General features: G+C 40.9%; 3 protein-coding genes across 3 annotated transcripts; 2 read left to right on the top strand and 1 right to left on the bottom strand.

The window, feature by feature from the left end:
• Nucleotides 1–1740: 1740 nt before the first annotated feature.
• LOC105061198 (pentatricopeptide repeat-containing protein At1g74630) lies at nucleotides 1741–3464 on the top strand. Its single transcript, XM_010945173.3, has one exon. The coding sequence runs from the start codon at nucleotides 1826–1828 to the stop codon at nucleotides 3323–3325; it is 1500 nt and encodes a 499-aa protein (XP_010943475.2). The 5' UTR covers nucleotides 1741–1825; the 3' UTR covers nucleotides 3326–3464.
• A 656-nt stretch (nucleotides 3465–4120) lies between these two features.
• On the top strand, nucleotides 4121–14478 carry LOC105061196 (uncharacterized). The gene is made up of 2 exons (XM_010945170.4): nucleotides 4121–4775; nucleotides 13991–14478. The coding sequence occupies exon 1, from the start codon at nucleotides 4253–4255 to the stop codon at nucleotides 4736–4738; it is 486 nt and encodes a 161-aa protein (XP_010943472.1). The 5' UTR covers nucleotides 4121–4252; the 3' UTR covers nucleotides 4739–4775; nucleotides 13991–14478.
• A 97-nt stretch (nucleotides 14479–14575) lies between these two features.
• LOC105061197 (pentatricopeptide repeat-containing protein At4g35130, chloroplastic) lies at nucleotides 14576–17217 on the bottom strand. Its single transcript, XM_010945172.3, is given in 2 exon segments — nucleotides 14576–16113; nucleotides 16116–17217. Coding segments are annotated over 2 exon segments (2358 nt in total). The 5' UTR covers nucleotides 17085–17217; the 3' UTR covers nucleotides 14576–14724.
• Nucleotides 17218–17469: the final 252 nt, after the last annotated feature.

Here is a 17469-nt window from a genome sequence, read left to right as displayed (position 1 = left end):
TAGCATAACAAATTTTAAATGCTAAATAAGTTTGGTAAAATATTATTTTATTATTTTTATAAAATTTTATCAAGAATAATTAGAAAACTAGCTTATAACTTTATGCGATGTATGGGATGGCACCAATGCCATCTTCTTCTTATCGATCGAGTTAGCACTTCTTCAATTGAATTAGTTACATATCTTATCAAACACTTGCACTACAACAATATAAACCTTTTTCGATTGGATCAGTTATATATATTATCAAATATTTGTACTACAATAACATAAACTGAGAGTTCCATAAACTAAAGTTTCTACTTTTGGGTTCTGGCTTAGCATTGGGCATGGCTGCAACAGCAAGGGAGGCAGCAATTGCAGTGCAGTGGGGGAGGAGATGTTTCCTAGTCTTTCCTTTTCTAAAAAAATGCGAATAAGGATATATATATATATATATATATATATATATATATATATATATATATATATATATATATATATATATATTATAATTAGTGTATATAGTATAGATATTGAATAAAGTTGCTCGGAAGTTTTTTTTTAAAAAACTTTTAAGCATATTCCACATCCACCTTCCATTGTTGGATCGGTTTGACAGTGCTATGCTACTTTCCGAGCTCTCCTCCTCTCCCTCTCTGCTTGTCCTTTTTTCTCTCCCTCTTTTGCCATGTCCTCCATTGGAGCTTCGGGTGGTGACACTGTCCCACAGCATTATTTTTACCACCAGTGCAATCGCACCATCACTCTCACCCCACCCCTAATCCCGAGATCGCCTGCCCCATTTGCCATGGCAGCTTCCTCAAGGAGTTCGACCTCTCTGACTCTAATCCTAGCCCTCATTCCTTCTTCTCCCTCCAATCCTCCATCCATTCTTCCTCTTTCCCTCCCCCTTCTCTTTCCTCTTGTCCTCCTCCCCCCCACCGGCAGCTTCGACCTCCGCGACCTTAGCAACCTCATTGGCTTCTTCGATCTTCACTCCTTCTATTTCCCTGCCCTCGGAGGTGGAGGTGGCATGAAGCCTTTGATCCGTTGGTTTTCCTCCCTCTCTGGCAAGATTTTTTCCAAGGACACATCAACTACATGAGCTTGGGGGATTAAGGTTAGCCTTAGAATTTTGAGAAGAGAAAAGAAGAGAGGAGGATAACCTTGGAGGCATTTTCGTTGGCACGACCCATGTCGACGTTGATGTTGGCGGTGTCTATCTCGGCCTTATCGGGGATCTCTCTGCCATAGACTTTGTGCTTCTCTTCCTCTATTCTGTCATCCCACTAAAATTCTATAGGTACATACATGGTAAAATATTTTGGCAACAAATATCAAATAGAAGCTGTGCCAATGCAATGCTTTCGTTTTAATATATATATATATACATATATATATATATACATATACATATACATATATACATATACATATACATATATATATATATATATACATATACATATACATATATACATATACATATACATATATACATATACATATAATAATATACATATACATATATATATATATACATATACATATACATATATATACATATACATATATATATATATACATATACATATATATATATATATATATATATATATATATATATATATATATATATTGAATGATTCGATTAAATTATTAAAATTAAAAAATAATTTATTTTTCTAAAAAAAAGAGACTCTCGATTTTTATAAGAGTTATCAAAATAAAAATATGATAAAAAAATTTATTAATATTTTTAAGAAGTCTAGAACTTGGAGAACTCCATGTTACAAGCCTCCAAACGGGTTCGATCAGCACAACGAATGCCTCTTCTTCGTCCATGCCCGTCCCCCTCTCCTTACACGACGCCCAGGCCCAACTCCTCTCCGCCCTCGACTCCCGCCCCGACTCGCGGCGCCTCAAGCAAATCCTCGCCCTTGCCATCGCCACCGGCCTCCTCTGCGACCCCTTCGTCTCCGCCCGCGCTGTCGCCACCGCCGCCCCCTCCGACCTCCCCCTCGCCCATCTCGCCTTCCGCGCTGCCTCCCCCCGCCCCTCCGCCTTCGCCTTCGCCGCCCTCATCCGCGCCCACTCCGCCGGCCCCTCTCCCGACCTCGCCCTCCACCTTTTCTCCGACATGCTCCGCACCGGCCTCTATCCCGACAGTTTCTCCTTTCCCTTCCTCCTCCGCGCCTCCACCCGCCTCCACGCCGACCCTTCCCCTGGCCACGCTATCGCCCTCCGCCACGGCCTCTCGTCTCACCCTCACGTCGCCACCTCCCTCCTCCACGCCTACGCTGCCCTGGGCCTCCTCGACGCCGCCCGGAGGGTGTTCGACGAAACGCCCCAGAGAACCACGGTCACCTGGAACGCCATCATCTCGTGCCACGCGAAGTCCGCGTCGCACGAGCGTGGCCTGTCGTTTTTCGTCGACATGCTGACCCATGGTGAGGCCCAGCCGAACTCGGACACGTTTGCGGGGGCCCTCGCTTGCTGCGCGGGGGTGGGCGCGTTGGCCCACGGGCGGGCCTCGCACGCGCTCGCTACGCGCCGGCTCGCGGGCCGGGCCGCCGTGGTGGGGACTGGCCTTGTCCACATGTATGCCAAGTGCGGGAGCCTGGAGGCCGCATGGAACGTGTTTGATGTCATGGATGACGTGAAGGATGCATCCACGTGGACGGCCATGATTGGTGGGCTGGCCATGCACGGGCGCGGGGAGGAGGCGGTGGCGTTGTTCGAGAGGATGGTGGGGGAGGAGGGGGTGGCACCGGATGGCCTTGCCTTCACTAACGTGCTGCATGCATGCAGCCATTCTGGGCTGGTGGAAGCGGGGATTAGGTTGTTCAATGAGATGAAAGAAGTATATGGGATCGAGCCTAGGATGGAACACTATGGGACAATGGTGGACTTGTTTGGGCGTGCCGGGCGGTTGGAGGCGGCAATAGAGGTGTTGGAGTTGATGCCCTTCGAGCCAAATCAGGTGGTTTGGGGCTCCTTGTTGCATGCTTGTGCAATTAATGGGGAATTAGGGTTCGGGGAGCGATTGGAGGAGCGTTTGTCGGGGTTGGGGTTAGGGTTAGGATTAGGGATGGTAGAGGGAGAGGAAGGTGGATTCTTTGTAGGTGTGTCTAATCTGTATGCTGGGGGTGGGAAGTGGGATGAGGTTGGAAGGGTTAGGGACAGGATGGTGGAGAGAGGGGTGAGGAAGGAGAGTGCTGTTAGCTTGGTTGTGGTGAATGGAGAAGTGCACAAGTTTTTGGTGGGAGATACAAGGCACCCATTGGCAACGGAGATACATAGGATGTTGTATGAAATTAATAGACAAATAATGTCTGAATGATAACAAAAGAAGGTAAGCTACAAAAGATCATAGAGATCTCAGATTTTGCACTTGCTCATTGACCTTGAGAACGTTTGTACTGTTGACCAAGGCTTTATTAGCTCAATGGGCCGGTAGCTGTCCTTTGATAAAAGAAGGGGATATGTCTAATCGTGTTGAGGTTCTGCAGGAGTATGGGAATATTAGCTGTGTTTGTGAAGTAATGCAGTGTAGCATAGGGGATTATATTTGATTAATGAGTGTGGGGCCTCTACATCCAAGCCTTGAGGCTCCATTTTACTTTGACTGGGATCAAAGAGGCAATATTTATGTTTATGTTTATGTTAATACTTTCACTAGAGCTTGATATTTCATTTTTTTTTCACTGTATTGTGAAAGAGAAATAAGTGTGTGTTCTAGGTTTTCCTTGTAATCAAAGAATTGATAGCAAAGGTTAGTTTTTATTGCTGGCAAGAAGATTTGGCTTTTAGAGAACTAGAGTAACTTGATCATTGCAGGAATACGAAATTTAAATGGAATAAAAAGGTAACAACCATCATAAATCCACACTATTAGGAAAGAGCAAAGCAAACAAGGCAAGGAAAGCAGAGAACAAGTGCAGGCTAGTGATTGGAAAAAGAGGAATGGAGAAGCAAAACATATCCGGGAATTTTTTATGCTATATAAATAAATTTAAAAGCATTTTAGGAGGCTTATATTTTTGAAAACATTATGTTTTTCTTTCTTTTGGTTAGTCTAAGACTTTCTGAATTTTTGGTGAATTTTTAAATTTTTGGTGAATTCCGTATCATTGTACCCAGCCTTGTGCCGGTTCAGTCTTAACCCAACCGGCCCTGAAACACCCGAACCAACTTCCATAGACTCGGCCCTCCTGTTTCGTTCTTGCCGTCTCCAACGGAATCACATTTGATCCTGAAGGAAACCGCTATGGCCGCCTCTTCCCTAATCCGGCCAACACTTGGTCGGCGACTCCCCGTCTCCACCTCCACCGCCGCCTCCACCACCTCCTCCCTGATCACGCGGCGATGCCTCCACGAGGGCCCGGACACGGTGGAGGAGCTGCTGGAGCGGCACCTGGTGAAGAAGAGCCCCCGAGACGATGAAGAGGACGAGCTCGCCACCCGGCGGCGCTTGACGAGCACGCGAAGGGAGGCGCTGGGGCTCTACCGCGACATCCTCCGGGCGACGCGCTTCTTCACTTGGCCCGACGCCCGTGGTATCCCGTGGCGGGACATCCTCCGGGAGAACGCCCGCCGCGAGTTCGAGGAGGCCCGCTTCGAGCGCGACCCGGAGGTCGTCACCCGCCTACTCATTGGCGGCCGCGACGCCGTCCAGAAGGCTCTTGATAAGCTCGTCGAGGCCAGCAAGAAGGCGATGGCCGAGGCCGAGGACCAGAGAAGAGGGGGGAGATAGGAGAGAGAAAAAAAAGAAAAGAGCCCTTTTTTGATTGGTGAGCTTTCCGATCCATGATCGCCCTTCTCTCCAATCCCTCCTCTTCCCTGTTTTCGGTGGTGAATCCTGTTGTCTGTCTATCTTTTGTACCATGATTAGAAATTTTATAAGTGCATGGTGTTAATAGAATCGATAATATGAAATAATTAATAAATTACCCTATTGTTGTTTCATCAACTGCTTGGGTATTCTGCAAACTGCACACATATAGACGAGTTTCGGATCACAATTGCTATTTGATTACATTTGGATGGAAGAAAAAAATATTGGAGCTTTGAGATCCAAGAATATGAGGTTTTTTATGTTAAGAATTGCTTGTTAATTGCGTCCAATGGGTGTCAGAATCCAACTTACTATGTTCAAAAGCTATTTAGGACCATAAATATAATTGTTCTTAAGGGCCAATAACTCAGCTCTTTACTTGATGTTGTTTTTGACTCTGGTCTGAGTTGCATTTTCCATTTTGTGGCTCACTTGAATCACACCTGGAAGCCCATTCCAGGTAGCAAGTCCTTTTTCACCTTGTTTGGTGTAATTTCTACATGTGGTATCTGTTACTCTAGGTCCATTATCTTTCTGTAGCCAACTCCACGTGCATTCCCCTCTATAAGACATAACCTTGAGGTGTGGTGCTAGCTCCAAAAACCAAAACCTAGACAATTATGTCCAGATCACCTTGTCGTTTAAAGGATGCAAAATACTTGAACAAGAAAAAAGGGATGTTGGTTGCATAATTAGAACATGTTATAGTGGTAGGCTTATAGCATTCCATGAGTAGGGGCTTCATAGTTTCTGTTTTGGCATGAGATGGTGATTTTGCTACATTTATTGCAGTTGTCTTTCATGATTTTTTTTTAAAAATATGCTGGTTAATGGCTTATCTTAAGTTTGTTCTAAAAAATCATAGAGTTTGGCAAAGGTCACCTCCTTTGGTACAACCACGGGTGAAACTGTGGTTACACAATGGAGAATGAAATCTATAGTAGTGCAATTGTTGCCTCAAATCTGTTCCAGGGAATATTAGAATAGAAAAATTGAACCATAGATGAAGGAGAAACAGATTTGAATTTTAAGATCCCTAGGATTGAGGATCTATTGTAGAAATGGAAAGGGAAGGGGTTTAATCGGTTTGATACCCAAACATTGAATGGATAGGTTTTACTGGTAAGGTCTGAAAGAAGTGAGTTGTTGTCTTATAGGGTGTAAAGTTTGGGACATTAAATTTAGGCATTAATTTACCAAGAAAAAAGTAAGGAATTATTTAAGTTGGCTTCAACAGTTTGTGCTCTCAGTTGTTACTGGGATTTAGATATGGGTTAAGAATCTTTGAACTTAAAGCTAAGACTGATCTAAGCTATAGGTAATAAAGTAATGAAAAGGTTTTAGGGGAGACAGCCTTAGTTTGCTTCTTTTAGTTGACATAACAATCAACCAATCTAGTGATGATTATACTAAAAAAAAAAGAGATGACCAGTTCTTGCTTTTGGACATGGAATTTTGTAGGAAGGCTAATGGAGGCATCTAGTCCATCTTGTTAAGTTCTCTTCAATGACTGAATTGTTTGATCCAAATTTGGGGCACAAGTTAGTGGGAATTTTGAGGTTGTCTTAATCTTTTTGTCCTTGGGAAACTTTTAGTTGTATGTAAGTTGGGTTGTTTATGTTTGAATGTAAGTCATTAGGTGACTTCTAATTTGCCATGTGAACTGTAAGTTAGTCTTATGAATCATTTGATTTAGGAAAAAATACACTCACATCCCCTCAAGTTTGCCTATTTTGCATAATGACATCATCATCTTAAAAGTCTCAAAGTAGTCCTCCAGATTCCATTTGTTATGAAGTGGCCCCCTCCGTCCAAACCCATGAAACAGTCTTTAATAAAAGACTCACTTGACCATCATGTGAGTCTTAAAATCTGAAATTTCTAATATGCTCTCATCTCCCATGATGTTGCTCAGCTGTTTGTCTCCTACCCCCTCTACCTGGGCCTGCTCATTATTGCTCGCCCCTCCTGTCTCCCACCTCTTTGCATTAGCCTCCCACGGCATTGCCAACCCTCCCATCTCCCACCTCCACCTTGGCCTTCCTGCATTGAATCTCATACCACCCTCGTAATATGCATGCACTTGAAAACCTACAGCGACCTTTGAAGCTTCATGACTGATCATCTTAATCCTTTACATGTGGTCCTTGAGGTTACATCATTGGTCTAATGCTATAAATAGTCCATAAGTTGTATATACTCTCTGTTTAGATAGTTAATCTCTGTTAAATAAAGAGGAAAGCATCAGTTTCCAGTTTAATTATTGCCTATACCCCGCCACTATCTAGGACCAAGATATTCATGCTTGCTGCTAACATCTGACAAATAATTTGAACTAGTGTCTCATTGCGAAGCATATTACCTTAATGGAATTAACATAAGAACTTACATTAATAGAAGAATTGCATTACCGTGCAGTATCTCATTATAAGAGTATAATTCAGGTAGAATAAAGCTGACATAGGCCGACTTAAAACTCTTAAAATGCAACACCAACTTAGTGCTTTCAAAGTGATGTGTAAAGATTAGTCTGTATTATTAGGGTTCTTGATTCTTTTATTGGCATCATTGATCATTGACAACAATTTATCTTACATTAATAGAAGAATTGCATTACCCTTCAGTATGTCATTATAAGAGTATAACTCAGGTAGAATAAAGCTGACATAGGCCCACCTAAAACTCTTAGAATGAAACACCAACTTAGTGCTTTCAAAGTGATGTGCAAAGATTAGTCTCTATTATTTAGGGTTTTTGATTCTTTAATTACATCATTGATCATTGACAACAGTTTATCTTATGTACAGAGCAGTATATGGTGTCAAATTTACTAAGATTGCATGCAAAGTCAATGACATGAACTTAATAAAATCACATCAACTCAAATAACCACCACCAGTGATAGCATAAGTTTGGTAATAAAATCACGACCATCAGGTCATCACATATGTCAATATAACAAAAACCATACATCCATCATCGAAACCCAAAAGACAATAGATAATAAACCCTAGATCTAAAGAAACAAAAATGTCAGTTTTGTCCACAATGAGGAGGGGATGAACATTAGGCAATAGATGCACCACGTCCATTAGGGAGGGGCTGAACATCACCTAGTCCTAGGTTGGATAGGGGTGCCCAAGAAGGTGGTGGAGGGGGATAAGCATGTATTGTGGGGTTTTGTAGGAATGATCTCCATCCTAATTGTTCCTGCTTGTAGACTAGGGGCTGTTCAGGCCTGTAAATCCAACCACCAATCATAATGGTGTATTGGAAGTATTGGAAGTTACCTTTGTTTAAGGGGTGGCATCCAAGGAGTCATGGATGATTTCAATATCATAAGTGTTAAGATTGGCCCACTTCCAACTCCTAGGATGGGATTTGATGAATTTCCCAAATCACTCAGCAAATAAGAAATGGCTTTCTCACTCCAACTTGTGGAAGGAAGATCATAAAGACTAATTCCTGCGCTATGTGATAGACCAATGATTCAGATCCTGACGGGACGTCCCGTGGGACATCAATGATAGGGTATTATCCTATGTGTCGGCATAAAGCAATCCCGCCAGCATCTCAATGTCCCAATTGGGACATCTTGGGATATCCTCTATCCCAAGTGTCGGACAAGACTGAATAGTGGTGCATCCCATTCCATGAGAAAGCCGAACAGTCCCACCTTATGGGATTTAAAACCTTATGACAGACCAAGTGGGACATCATGATCCTTAATGGCCCATGGAGTAATCGGATAGTGGAAGAAAAGGGAGAAGAATTAAGAGTTTCTCCAACTCATAATAGCTCTGTTTGGTCAAAAAGCCCACCATGAACTTATTTGCACCATAACTCTTGACATACTAGTCATATCATGTTGTCCTAAAATGCTCTTGGAGAGCCTCAAATTCCTTACCCACATTAGCAAGAACATCTTCAAATGCCAAGTGATTGAGAGATTGGTTGTCACTGGAAACAGCTATAGTCACCAGTATGAACACACGTTGAGACTATGAGGCCTTCCACAAATCTGCATCTCAGATGCTGGAGAAGAAAGCAGTTCTTTTCACCACAGTGAAAGCTATGACCTTCTTGCAAGGGAAATATTCTTTGAGGAGGTGGAAGAAATGAACAGAAGGTGACTGCGAATAAGCATTGCTACTCTTGTTATAAAGGCGACCATTAGATCTTCTTTGAGTAAAAGAAGCTAAAGAGGTTGGCAAGGAATTGAAGCCACCAGAGTTTCTTCAACTCTAATGAGTGAGAGAGAGAGAGAGAGAGACTATTGGAAAGTTCTCTGCTTCAACTTTTTCACCTCCTGTTTAATTCCAAATCTTCTAAACCAACCACCAAGTCCATGATTAGGACTCTTCCCCTTCCCTAAACATTTCAAAATGGCTATCATATGGGTTTGAGAGGCTAGAATTACAGGATACTGATGATGTGCATGACTATTAGCTGACTACTGCATGCATGTTGTGAATTGAATGAAGAATTGGAATAGGTGTGCAATGAGATGCCAATGAAGGATGCAGTCTCATAGAATTCGGTGATAAGCCTCAATTAATGAGCATAGTGGAAAAGCTTTGAATATAATTGGGAAAGCATTGGATTCAAAAAATTGCAATGACAATACGTTCATTATTTCACTTATGTGTTGCAGCCATGCTGGTCTAGGTAATGAGGGCTTGGATTATTTCTAGTGTACGAGTTTGAATTCCGGCATGAGCCAAGCTTAGAATTTTAAATGTGTGTGGTTGATATGCTTGGAAGAATTAGTAGGGAAAAAAGAAGCTTGGTTGCATGGTATGCTTTTCTCCATGCATGTGCCACATGACATTGATAAGAGAGGAGCTTTTCAGTGCTGCAGAAAAAGAGCTACAGGTACATCATCATCCCTCTCGTCTTGACACTAATGAACAGCCATGGTGAAACGTAGGGCTCATTAGTGGTGGAGCCACGAGCAAGGCAAGTGCATTGAGGTCATCCATGGTGGTGGATCCAAGGAAGGAGAGAGGCTGGTTGACAGTGGTGATGATGTGGATAGAGTGGGGTGAAAAGCAAGATTTGCTTGGCTATGTGGCCATTGATGGCACAGCCTTTAAAGCAGAGCTGACATGCACATGCAGTCCATGATGTTAATGGGGAAATGAATGGAAGGAGAACAGAAAAAGTGAGGAGAGTGAGGAAGATGAGAGCAGTGCGGTCGGTTACGCATGTTCATAAACATTGTCAGTAAGGAGTTGGACAAATGGGGCAACTTCGTAACAAACTGGAATTTGGAGGCCTACTTTGAGACTTTTTAGAGATAAGGCATGAAGGTGCAAAAGGGGCTAACTTGAGGGGTGTGAGTCTATTTTTCTTGAATCGGTAGTGTTCATATGTCACTGAATTTCATTCACTCGCTTGATGTGAATGTAAATTGATGTAATGCTTGTAATTGATGATATTTTCATACATCTGAGAAGGTGTCATGAGTATAAATAAATGATATAATTGTTCATTTGCTGTATATGATTTAGCAACTAAAGGTTTATAACCATAAATCAATAAGGTTCCTGATATGCCATGACTTCTGGTGTTGAGGCCTTTTTAGTTTGACATTGAATGAAGGTAGTTTTGTGTCTCCACTAAAACCTAGGAGAGGTTTTCCAAACCAGCAGGGCTAAGGGTTGTGGAACCATTGGAAACTTGTTCACATGTTCTGTCATGTTCTTCAATATTAATGTTAGTTTCCAAGTGGCAGAGTCCACTACAAACATCTTCTGAGGTAATTAATGTTTTGGATTGCCCTTTTCTTTTTTTCTTTTTTTTATATATAGGAAAGTTATAAGAGAGTATAAAGAGACTAGTTTTCCTCCTAAATTCAATCTTGATCAATTTCTTCAAGTCTTCCATAATCCTTGTTTTGAATTCTTTCATGATAAATTCTAACGATGATGTAAAAAAATAGAACTTGGTCTATCTGAATGTGATTATGCTTTCATTCTCAGACCATTTAGTGTTGATTTCAGTTCTTTTTCCTCTTTTATGGCTTTTCACAACTGGTCTGGCAACCTAAACAATTGGATCTTTTCCTTGGCCTTCTAACATAGCAACTCTCTCTCTCTCTCTCTCTCTCTCTCTGTGGGCGAAACGGTAACTCCTGGATCTGTTATGTGCTTTGGTTGCCTACCGTGGTGTTTCGTCACTAATTCTCATGATTTTTATTTCTTTTTGAAATTGGGATAGTGGAAACACATTCTTGGACATCCAATGACCTTTGTGGAGCACATGATTAAGCTATATTACCTGATTTGACTTGATCAAACTCGGCACTTTCTGTTATAATTGAGGTGATAGAACATCACTGGTTTGACAATTGGCATATTTGGTAGAGCTTTCTATAATTATCTTCCAAAGAGCAAGGTTTCTTACTGATTTTTTCTAGTCAAATAGGACTTGAACTAGGATTTGTTTCATTAGAGATGGGAGGTTTCTTGCTTTCTTTTTTTTCTTTTTTCCATACATGATTTTTATCTGAAATTTTACATAGATACACATTTATCCTCCACCCTTGAGCAATTTTGATTTTCCAACTGGTCCAATGCATTTCTGAATCCTGTTCACAAGTTGAATAGACATATCAAACAAATCTCACTATTATCAACAAGAGGAACCATTACTTAGTTATATTGAACACATCAAAATTTCAATGAAGTTCTGCTATTTTCTGTGGGAAAATTACCATCTTTAGAGACAGACAAAAGAAGGTTGAGGGACTAAATTTCTGTCACCTTTGGAGAGTTTACCAATTGTTATGGCAATTCTATCTCCGGTATGTACCCATGCAGAAACGAGCAGTTGAATCTCTAGTGAAGCTCTTCTTTTGATAATTTTCCTGCTTCATTATTTATTCGTCAAAGCATTTTCAACTATGCAACATGACACTTTTAGATCTTATAAGACCTAAAGTTCTCTGAGTTGGATGCAATATCCCAATAGATCACAAAAATGTAACCTTAGTATATATCATTCAACCAGTGATTTTGAGATGCTTTTGATTTATGTAAGTTTAACAGATTCTAATCATGGCTTTGAGAACATTAAACATGGGCTTCATGATCTCAATGCTTGACTTTCCAAAAATTATTTCTCGACTTTTCAAATATTGATATAATGATTGATCAAAAATTGCTATTTCTTCGTCATGCTATCCATACTTTCGCCTTCTCCTATATACTCATTTTTCCATGATTACTTTTTCTCCTTGTGGGTCAAAGTTTCGGCTTAAATATTTTACATTTTTCAGGGGTAAAAGAAAACTGAACCCCCAAAAGAGTAATTGCCTGTTTTATATTGTTGCACTGAGAACAATGTTGATCTAGGCACCATTTTGGTTATACTGAAAAATTTTTATACTTCAAAGATTATTTTCAAGTAAAAATAATTCCGATTCAGGCATTAGTGCTTCAGCTTTTTCTGGAGTTGTCAATTTCTGTTGAAACTAATCTATAAAGGGGTTTGAAAAAACAATGGCCTGTTTGAGCTGAAAGTGATTGCGACATGTTGGTTAATGTGTGGATGCAACATGAGCAGAAACTGGCATCTTAAACTGTCTCTTTATCTAAACGTTTAATGCCATTTTAGATCATTCTAGTTTCTAAGATTTTAACTATCAGTGCTACCATCATTCTTAGACAGAAATACCATTTTGTTGTTGATTTATGTTTTCCGAACAATATTTTCTCTTCCTAGCAAATTGTTTTTAATTCTTTCAAGTATTTTTTGCACTTCATCATTTAAAATCCTGTCTTCACATGAACAAGTTTATGGAGGTTAGTGTTCTCTTTTAAAGAAAAAGTTCATATATCTCCAAGAACGTAACTCCTTTTTTTCCTCCAACACTTTGCTGTGATGATGAGCTTTGGTGCAATAGTAAGGTTGCTCATTGGAACCCAGAGGTCATAGGTTCAAAACACGGAAACATGCAAGTGTAAGGTTGCATACATCTGACTTTCCTTAGGTCCTGCGATAGTGGGAGCTTTCTGCATTTGGGTTGCCCTTTTCAACACTTTGCTTTAGTTCCCATAAAGCTGCAACATAAAACACCAATTTTCAATGGTAAAACCAGCAGTTGCTTGCAAAGATAACGAAAATATTGTGCATGTCTGGTGAAGTTACTGAATGCTTGGTTTCTTGCTTAACAAATATCTCAAAGAATCTTAACATGCATGCACACACGTCTCGCTTTTCCAACGGTCTAGATAGGAGGGTTCACAACATTTGAGGATGTGAAGTGATATCGTCTCTTAAATGTTCAGTCCATTCTATTTCAAATTCAAGAAAAATACTTCCCGCATCACGCTGAATGAAATTAGAATTGGTAGGTTCTCACACTTCAATTTGGGAAGTTTGCTTTTTATTCATTTTGCTGAAAGCAGGAATTACTAGCAACCAGGTTTTTACAAGGACGAAGGCAAGATGGGACAAGACTTCTTGATTGGGAACCGGATTCTCATTTATCTAAACTTCTATGCTGCTGTATTGATTGAGATGCTATTTAATTGATATAGCCTCCTTATTGAGGAATAATCTAAAAATAGCCCATTTTGATCAAAATAGCCAGTGGTAGTTTTTTTACTGAGGAATTTTTCCTGTAACAATACATATGATCTTTGCTCCTTTATCTGTTTTAGCGAATGCCCTGAATAGAATTTCTTATTTCACAAGAAATATGCCTACGTATTGGATATCTTTATCCTGGATGTTACCTAACTGGGAACTTAGGAGTACTCGGCTGGTAGATGCCTTTCGGTTTTCCTGGGATCTCTATATCTGGGATTCAGTGTAAAATAGCAGCTGTGCTTTGTACCCCAAAAAAAAAAAAAAACAGAAAAAAAGAAAAACAAAAAAGAAAAACAAACAAGAGTAGCTTGGCTGGTGTTTAGCGGGTAATGTTCTAGCACTTTATTTCAAATTTCCACTTTATGTCACAAGTTAAATTTTAGATGTACTCTCTCTGAGGTCCGTCTGGTATCTCACATCTGTATTTTGTACGTATATTGTCCACAAATAATAGTTTTTTAAATATGTCTGGTGATATCACATCGCATCAATTCAGTATTCCTATTTATCTGAAAGTATTACTATTTAAGTTGCGGAAGCTTTTCATATCCTCAGTTGAAAATTACCTACTAGGTACAATGCATTGATCAACAAGGAAGAAGAAAGGAAGAAAAGGACGATGTGGTCTCTGGAAATTATTGTTTTACTTTATTCTTGACCGCTGTCACAGTTTTAATCCTAGATACATGGACAGTTATATTTATGACACAGTTTCGGCACACACTTGCTTTTGCAGTCCTGTTCACTTTATACAATTCGAAGCAGCCGCCCCTTGAAAAGTTCAGTTGGTACTTCGAATAATTTACATCACATTGCAGATTCAGAGTACATAAATTTGACCCAGAAAGAGCTGAAGCAAATTCCTTCAACTGGTCTCCCTGCCCCGGAAGCAAATTAGTTCTGCTCTTTAGGGTTCTGTGTCAACAAAATTGTAGACATTCAAGTTGGGCATGCTTTAATGTTCTCAAGTTCCTAGAGCTTCCAAATGAATTGAGCTCACAATGCTCCAATTCTCCAATCTCCAGCAAATCCAGCTCAGAAAAAAAAAAAAAAAACAAAAAGCTTGGTTTAACATGAACCTTTTCTCTACTTTCACCTTGTAAGCTTATTTGTTCAGTAGTGCAGGTTCATTTGTGGATTTCATGCCTCTTGGAACAGTTTGATAGACTTTTTATCTCACTTTCATCATCAGGCTGCACTTTGCCAATGTCTAACTCATTTGAACCTGCTAATCATTGCATTACCTCTGTATGCTTGGACCATAGTTTTTATCAAGAATATCAGGATCCAATCTATGAAGGAGAAAATCACCAATAATCACCACAGCAACAGAACCCATCAGTGAAGTGATGATAGATCCTTGTATCCCCTATAATAATTTCCCGTTTGCTATATCTAGATATCAACTTAATAGCATGATGGCAGTCATTGCATATCCTGACATTCTTCTTTACGAGGATGGGGCTTCCCACTGTTGTGGATATTAAGCCAAAAACAACTGCAAGCCTTACACTGTGCCTTTTAGGCAATGATGCTTTCTTTGCTCCTACTTCTACTGGATTAAACACAAAATCAGAATCATTTGCAGTTTCCCCTATTCCTTTTGAGAGGATGTCTGATACTTCATGGGTTATATTGCTTTGGTCATGTGACATGTCTCCATTAATAAAAGTGCATGTCTTACCATCAAGCTCAAGCAGGCTCCTAGCTGTTGTCTTTTGTACCCCTTCTTCCTTCATAAGAGATTTCACCCTCTCGACATCCGACCACCTCCCTGCATCAGCATACATGCTGGAAAGCAGAACATAACAGCCGGTATTATCGTGTTCTAGTGCAAAGATTTTCTCCGCCGCAAACTCTGCCATTTCTATGTCATTTTTGTTTCTGCTTGCGGTTAAAAGAGATCCCCAAATCCTTGCTGTTGGGACCAATGGCATTCTCTCTATGAAGTCTACCGCCTCTTTGAGATCTCCAGTTCGGCCTAGGAGATCAACCATACATCCATAATGCTCAATCTGAGGAGAAATGTTGTATTCCTGTTGCATAGCATTAAAATTCAGCCAACCTTCATCTACCAAGCCTGACAGGCTGCAAGCAGTTAATACCGATACAAAGGTACTCTCATTCGGTTGAATCCCTTTACTTTTCATATCAGAAAACAGATCTAACGCTATTTTCCCATGCCCATGATACCCATATCCAATTATAATTGTGTTCCATGAAACGATGTCCTTGCACACCATTCTGTCAAACACCTCTCTTGAGGTCTTTAAATCACCACATCTTGCATACATATATATGATGCAATTCAAAACCAAAGTGTTGCTTCCATACTTTGACTTCAAAACATAACTGTGTATTTGCTTTCCATACTGCAGTGATGCTAGCTCGGCATATGCCGGCATGATGCTTGAGATGGTGAAGAGATCTGGTTCTAAATTCCTGTTACAAAGGTTAAGGAAAACCTCCAAAGCCTTCATGTTTCTCCCATTTTGTACATAAGCTGCAATCATGGCATTCCATGATACCAAACTCTTTTCAGTCATCTGATCAAATAACCATTCTGCTGATCCTAGTTCCCCACATTTCGCATACATATCGATCAAAGCAGTCTCCAGAACCAGATGGGGGAGAAAACTTTTTCTGATCGACAAGCCATGAATTGCTTTCCCATGAGATATGCCTCTTACCTGACACAAGCCGGGAGTAGATTCACCATTGTGACCGCATCTGGACCGATGCTATCGGCTTGCATTTCGACAATACAAGCAAATGCCTTGTGGGGTTGATTGTTCAGAGCATATCCACCAATTAAAGCATTCCAAGTCACAACATTTCTTTGATTCATTGTCTGAAACAATCTCTCAGCATAGAAAACCTTTCCACATTTGCAATACATATCAAGAAGGGAAGTTTGAACCTTGATATCTGATTCAAGCCCATGCCTTATTACATGGCAATGAATCTCCTTCCCTTGATTCGCAGACATCTCCAAAGAACAGGCTGCAAGAGCACTCATAACCCCATACCGATCATGTTGCAACCCAGAAGCCTCTTGCATCTCCCTGAAGCAAATCAGCGATCTCCACCCTTCCCCATTTAGCACATAGCCATCAATCATCGAGTTCCAAGAAACAATGTCTCTTATCGGCATTTCATCGAACACCCTCTCGGCATCCTCTACAAGTCCGAACTTCGAATACATGCCTATCAGAGAATTGCATATGAAAAGATCCGAATCCAATCCAACCTTGAACAGCCTTCCATGGACTTTTAATCCTTCATCGAAAGAGGACAAGGCGATGCAAGACTTGATCACGAATGGGAAGGTGAAGTTATCCGCTCGCATCCCAGCAGCCTGCATACGATGATAAAAATCCATGGCCTTTTGGTAGAATTCGCTGTTTGCGTATCCTCTGATCATGAGGTTCCAGAGAAAAGTGTCGGGCTTCTTCGTGGTTTCGAAAAGCGAGAGAGCTCCCTCCATTCGGCCGGAATCGATGTAGGAGAGGAGGGTGCGGGCGACGGAGGCTTTGTTCAATTTGGATGGAGGTTTGGTTTTGAGATCATTTGATGCGGAGAGGAGATGAGGCTGTGGGTCGAGTAGTCGTTGTGGGGAGATGTTGCCGGAGTTGTTGCAGAAGCTGGGGAGGAAAGCTGTGGCCATGATGCCCAGGGTGGGAAAGTGGGAAGCGTTGGGGCGGGTGTTATACCCATTTGTGTGTTCCTGGTTTTTTCTCTCTTTTTTTCTTGTATTATCCAAACGAAAATAGTGGGGATCTCCTCTTGGATATTGTTATCATGCTTTAGAGGGGTCAGAATTTATCCCTTGGTGCTGGTGCTGGACCCATGAGAAGTTTCACGGGGGAAAGAGGTGACAAAAATGCTAGGGTGGATGCCAGATGATAGTGTCTGCCCCACATGGGCATAAAAAGGCTGATGAAACCTGTAGGAATGTAATACCTGAAAATGATCGGATATTACATTTCGAAGCAAGCACACAATGTGGGCTTAATGGACTTTTCATATGCACTATCGACAGCTTAGGATCG

The sequence above is a fragment of the Elaeis guineensis genome, chromosome 11 (genome assembly GCF_000442705.2).
Source record: "Elaeis guineensis isolate ETL-2024a chromosome 11, EG11, whole genome shotgun sequence".
In the NCBI taxonomy this organism is placed as follows: Eukaryota; Viridiplantae; Streptophyta; class Magnoliopsida; order Arecales; family Arecaceae; genus Elaeis; species Elaeis guineensis.
The sequence above is the reverse complement of the archived record's forward strand: the minus strand, read 5'-3'. Positions and strand labels throughout refer to the sequence as shown.

Coding starts and splice junctions, on each gene's coding strand:
- LOC105061198 (XM_010945173.3), top strand. CDS start 1,826: ATGCCCGTCCCCCTCTCCTTACACGACGCCCAGGCCCAACTCCTCTCC.
- LOC105061196 (XM_010945170.4), top strand. CDS start 4,253: ATGGCCGCCTCTTCCCTAATCCGGCCAACACTTGGTCGGCGACTCCCC.